The 6379-nt window shown below is 40.5% G+C and overlaps 1 protein-coding gene across 1 annotated transcript; it reads left to right on the top strand.

The window, feature by feature from the left end:
• The first annotated feature begins 1160 nt into the window (after positions 1-1160).
• Positions 1161-1615, top strand: LOC6546287 (accessory gland protein Acp62F). Its single transcript, XM_001971274.2, has one exon. The coding sequence runs from the start codon at positions 1174-1176 to the stop codon at positions 1567-1569; it is 396 nt and encodes a 131-aa protein (XP_001971310.1). The 5' UTR covers positions 1161-1173; the 3' UTR covers positions 1570-1615.
• Positions 1616-6379: the final 4764 nt, after the last annotated feature.

The following is a 6379-nucleotide window of genomic DNA, read 5'->3' on the forward strand; positions in this document are numbered from 1 at the left end:
GTTGCAAGAGTTTTGCCTTTGCCTTTGCCATTGCGATCGCGATTGCGATTGCGATTGCATTAGCCATATTGCAATTATGTCGTCATGTCAGCGCCGCCGCCAAAGTTCAAAGTTGCAGAATCTTTAGAACATAAAAGTTTTTCACACGTTTCGCACATTGTGGAGAGGAAGGAGGGTAGGATGGGGCTGTCACAGTGCGCCGAGAATTATTCATGGCGCATATTTCAGCAGTTTGGCAATAACCCCCCACCTCTCGAGAGCCGAAATAAATAATTGCAAATATTATTGGCCACTCAGCGCATGCCAACAATAAGGACTGCAAAAATAGCCGGGAAAATTTGCAGTTCGCATAGTTTCGCAATAAGTCGGCGGCGATGATGACTCAGGAGTGCAAAACCGAATATTATAGCCATACAAAAAACGTGTGGGAAATTATGCATCTCGGCATGGCTTTTGGGCATCTCGATGCGATAAACTGAAATCTTACAGGTTGAGGAGGACTCCTCCTGGGTCTGGTTCTTCTGGTTTTGGTGGGTTAGTCAATCGGCAGGATTCGTGTCTCGATTCGAATGGCGTAACGTTTATGGACTATTTCAAGGCTCTAGACCAAAACGAATTTGAAACACAATATTTTATTTTTACAGCGATTTAATCAAAATAGTCGCGGGTGGGAAGTAAATCAGAGTGTGGCTATACGTATAGTACTTAATCGTTTAATTAAGCTGCAAAATGAAAGAGATTGTACTTTCTGCTGCCAAAAAGCATTTCTTTTATGCTAAGATCACCTAAAACTAAATCTATTTCCCTCACTGATTTGAGTAACAGAAAACGTTATTGCGGTAGCTAAACAGTTTTTAAATGATTTGTTATTTATAGAGAATCTTTTAAGGTTTTGTTTTTAGGCTTTAAAAAACCCTCATTGTTAGATCTTATTTTTAAAATAAAATTTGTTTTTAAGTCGTTCAGGAAAAGTATTGCTGAGTATTTCATGAAATTGTAGATTAACTTACAATTGCATCACATTGATGTATTTCAGTCACACAAATGGTATAAGGGACTGGAACAAAATCGCGAAGCCAATCTAATTTGGATTACTAAACTAAAAACTCGACGAAATTACATAAATAGTGTGTAGACACCAGGGGAAAATAGTAGACGTCTTCGATATCTACAATGACGAAAACGTGCACCTGGAAAATCTGTGCCTTGCTGGGCTTCCTATTCTTTTATAAACCCATCGAATCTAGGCGAATTGACTGTACGGCCAACGGAACTATGATGCATTGTCCTACAGCGTGTCCTGAAACCTGCGAGTACTCTGGTATTGGACCCTGCATAAGAATGTGCGGAGGCCCTTGTGTGTGTAAGCCGGGATATGTAATCAATGAGAGGATTCCCGCTTGTGTTTTGCGATCAGATTGCCCCAAAGATGTGGTTCCAAGGGAATATATGATTGGGGGAGTACATAATTTTTCATGCTTTGGCGCAAGTAACATGTGCTTGTTACCGCCCAGAGCCTACTGGAAGTCAGAACCACACGTCACCCGCAGATACAGTCGTGACCATTGAATTAGCAATTAAGAATAAGAAATAAACGCAATTCTTGGCAAGCGGTCTCGTGTGAAACGGGTCATTTGGGCGGAACTATGTGACTGCAATTGGGGGACATAGAAAAGTGGGGATTTCAGCACCAATCCATGCGAAACGCGGAACACATTCGATATTGTAACACATCGAAAATTCCACTGTGAATTATTGAGAACTGTGTTATTCCACATGCCTTTCGCCCTGAACAATAAATGCACAGAATGAATACTTTGTGTGCTGGCTAGATTAGGCGCGGTGATGCATGGTGCGGCAATTGGGATTTAATTAAAAACTTAGCGGGCCAGCAACCAAACGGCGCACACTTTGATTTATGATTTAAGCCAAATAGTTTTAAAGCGCCGCCGCCGGCGGTGTATAATTCTACTAGATTTTGCATGTTAAATTTCGCGTAATAACGAAAATGATATATAGAAAATAATCATAATTTTCACACTTGAAAGAGCGACACAAGACGACCACGGCGACGACGCCCATTCGCAATGCGGCTTGTGCATTATTTCTTAATTAAATTTATTAATTGCACACAACACGAGCCGACGGCCATACAACGGAGCGTATGCGCAATGTTCGCCCCCGCCAAGAGATGGATATGAAAATAGGCGAGTGAGAGGGAGCAAGGAAAGCGCGAGAGGCGAGAGCGGGAAAAGCGAAGAAAAGCCATTTGTATGATTCATTTACGTGCCGAAATTCTAATTGTGCCAGCAGGTAAACCGCTTGTCGATGACGCCAAAGGCTAAGAGGACAAAAGAAAACATCAGCATCGTCATCATCAGCTGAACAGGGCTCAACAAAAATGGTCTATCCAAATGGAATTTCATTCGATTACTTCATTTTCTAATGAGAAAACTGTAGTTGCTAAGCAACATAAACATTAGTAACAAGTAACAAAAAGTGGCCAAACATATAAACCAAAATGTTGCACATCACTTGTCCTTTTCGCACGTCACTAGGGGTTTTTCACGATTTTCTTGAATGACTGCCTGCAACATCCGCGCATCCAAACAGCAAACAGCAGCTGTCAGCCAAGAGTATATCACCGTCATTCGGATCTGTCACAATGGCGAACTCTGGGCCATTTGTCACCCACTCACCTTTGCACCCTCGAATTGCCCGCCAGCCCACAAAAGCAATTAGTCGCAAGTAGAGCAGCAAAGTTCTTTAAAATGTGTCATATTCGGCCAAAATAAATACTGAATTATTTTTGTGCCACGAATATTTCTGCTATTTTGGTCTAAGCAAACAAAACCCAGCGGGACTTTGTGCTGAGTATCTCTTCGAAAATTAATTAGCTTCGCCAAAGCAAGGAATGCAAGTGAAAAAGTCACATGGGGCAACAGGGGGTTAAACCAAGGGTCGTCCTTGGCCAAATGCTCTCCACAACAGTTGCTGACTCAATTCAATTAATTAGATAGCATTTCTGAATGCACCCGTTTCAGAGAGCTCAGGAAATTTGTGTAAAAGAAGAAAATATTTCGAAAAATACCTTTGTTAATACTTTCGACTCGGAATGGAAACTTTTCTTATGTTCTACAAATTATTCCCATAGCTCTCATTGATTTCAGCAATCCCTTTCTTTCAGTGCACAAACCAAACCAACAAGTGCAATTGCCTTCGAAACGCATGCATTTAATTTGTCCACATTTAATTCGGCTCTGCAAACTTTTCAATTTAAACTTTTTTGAATTTTTGGGCAAATATGCCATTGCATAATTCGTGTTGTGTACACAATTTTTCCATTTGCATCGTCTCATTTTAACTTTCTCCTTTGATTCGCCCCGCCTTTTCGCCAAAATCTCTCTTTTCCTCCCGCTTAGAGCAAACATTTGCATAATTTAAGTTTGATGTGGAAAGTTACGTGTTTGCCAGCGACAACGACAACAAGCTAGCTGGCTGAGTGAACCGTGAACTCAACGGCTCAACGGCTCAACGGCTCAATGGCCAAACAGGTGCAGCAGGTGAGGAGCCAGCCACCCACTCGCGGAAAACGCCACCCAACTGCAACATTGTCGGATGAAAAATTGAGAGCTTAGCGCATTTGCTTGCAATGTTGCCAGGGAAAACCAGCTAAATCAGGAGCAACCTTGTCGATTCGCGGCTACAGGTGTTTGTTGCTTTTGCACATGGAAATTCATTTAGATATACCAGAGAAATCGTGGGTGTGTAAATCGTGCAACCAAATGGAAAACATTTCTAATTTTTGCCCACAATATTTAGACTCCTATGAAATAGTAACTTAGTTTTTAAATACTTAGTTATTAGGTAGGAAAATATGTTTCTGAATTCGTGTCCACCATCGTAGGTATATTTGGCACATTTCGCTGGCGCTTTTGGATCTGCAGTTTGTGCTGTTGCTCAGTTTTTGGTAATCTGTCTGATTATTTAACTTGCGCTAAATACAAATATTTAGAAAATATTTTGCGGCAATTTTTATGTTATTTTTCTTGGCAGCTCGGCTATTTGGATATTTTCCCTCTCCACCGACAAAAGAATGAGGGTCATTAAGATACATATACGCCGGACAAAGTCTTATTGTTCTATACTATGTCTATATGGCGGGCATTATTCTTTCTAATTTATTCGACTTCAGCTTAGAGGCGCATGAATAATAATAGCTCAGTGCTCAAGTAGAGGTCGAAGTGGCGGTGACAAAGAAGTGGTCGAAAATGAGAATATCTTGGGGCCTTGAAGACGCACTTTTCTAGATAACACCCACCTTTCGGACTGCCTCAATTAATCTAATAGATTGCAAAATAACCGGCCGGCAAAGCTAAAAATACCAAACACACAAACTGGGAAAAAAGGGGAAAAAACACCAAACTAAACACTTAAAACATTCGAGAGCGTTGAGTGCCGAACATTTGTGCAAACAGTGATTAATAAATTTTAGGCCTTCGCATGATAAAACTACAAAGAATGTCAGACAGCTGCTTAAACTTGATAAAATATATTTGTTTTTCCGAACAAGAAAGACTTTTATATAGATTTCGTGCAATAATAATCTCCTGACTATTTTTTAAACGAATATGGACCTTAATACGTTATAATTGAAATATATGTGTTGCTCTCTGGCGTACTCATTTCGCATAAAACGTAGCAGCTCCTCATTAAATCAGCTAATTTTCCATTAAACTCAAAACAGCATCCAATTTACCAGCCATCAAATTCATAAATTATAAACATCGCCTGCACGACGAATAAATATCTCAATTAAGAGGCGGGTGTATGTGAAACATGCCTAAAATCGCAATAAATAAACAAAACGGCCAGAAAAATAAAATACAGAAATTGTCGCTAAAGACATTTGCACCGCAACCGAGTCGAACAAAGTGCAGCGCCATCTGTGACACATGAAGCAAATTAAGAGCGCCAAATGTTCGAAAACATAAAACAAAAATCCAATGCAAATGCCGCCCACGGAACAAAAAGATTGTACAAGACTGGACGAGACGACAGTCCGTCATTTGATAAATTCGCATGGAATGATTTTAATTAAAAACCTGTAAATCTCATCTCGCCAGCGGAATGTAGAAAACCGAACACAACATTCTGCGGACCGCGTAATAAAGTTGTCAAATATTCCCAGACAACTCGAATATGTGCATAATTATGATGGATGTGCGTGCGACATTTGCCAATTGATGACTTCTGTTCGCCTTTGTTTTAAAATGCTGTTCATTCAGGTCCCCATGTGGGCATTAATCATTTTTGTGTATCCCAAATTCAAAGTGAAAAAGCCGTCAAGAAGGGCAGAACAGCAGGCAGCAATGCTGCCTATTCCATTCTCAATTTATTAGCACTTCATTTATTTATTACGCCTGCTATTGTGCACTTTCACTGCTGTGACAAATCAATTAATTTGCATTTCTTTGGCCCCTGGCTATAACGTAGGAAAAAACTAGCAATAAATCGAATACCACATAATATTCTCGACAGGCAAAATGATTTCCTAAATGCTAGTTGATAGCTTTTAATTTGAAATCAAACAGTTTAATGCCAGGACTATTCAACGAAAGCTAAATAAATGTTTTTTGAATAAAATAAGCAACGAATAAGAGCATGTCTAAAAATGATTTTTTCTTTCATTTAAAGTTCCATTTGATTCATCCTGAAGTTAATCATCAGATTCGAAATGTTTTCTCCAACACGCCCACCAAACTGCCAGAAGCCTCTACCGATCTCTATAAAACACATATATGTATATAGAATATATATAGTGTAGCGCATACTTAGTGCCACCTTAGGGCAGCGTCAAAGGTAAAAACTTGGAGAGTCTCAGGGAAAAAGTGAAATGGGAACGCCACAAATCTCCGTCCGAAAATAGATGGGCACAAAAGAATGGGACAGACAGGCGGACGGATTTGAGTTGACTTCCCTGCCGGCGGCAGGCGAAAAGTTGGTAACAAAAAGTAAAAGTGTAAAAGTTTATTGAGGCATTCCGTCTAAGCTGATTTGTTGTCCAGCTGGCCGGGCTTTTCCACTCGCCTTTCATTATTCGATGGAACTTTTCGGGCATTGCACAAGGGCAACAGTTGTCAGCTGCTTCGCTGCTCCAAATATTTACATGGAATGTGTGTAGCCGGATTTTCCCCCTGAGAATGAGAATTCGTGTGTGTGCGTAAAAATTTTCCACGCCGGACGGCGTAAATCAAAAGACGGCGCAGCCCTTCGGATGTCTCCACTTTCCCGACTGCATTTCCCTTTGAAGGCAACTGTCAAAGGTATTCGACCACATTTTCGGCAAGATTTTCAAGTATGCGGGAGAGTTTGCAGC

The sequence above is a fragment of the Drosophila erecta genome, unplaced genomic scaffold (genome assembly GCF_003286155.1).
Source record: "Drosophila erecta strain 14021-0224.00,06,07 unplaced genomic scaffold, DereRS2 tig00000021-arrow-pilon, whole genome shotgun sequence".
NCBI lineage: Eukaryota > Metazoa > Arthropoda > Insecta > Diptera > Drosophilidae > Drosophila > Drosophila erecta.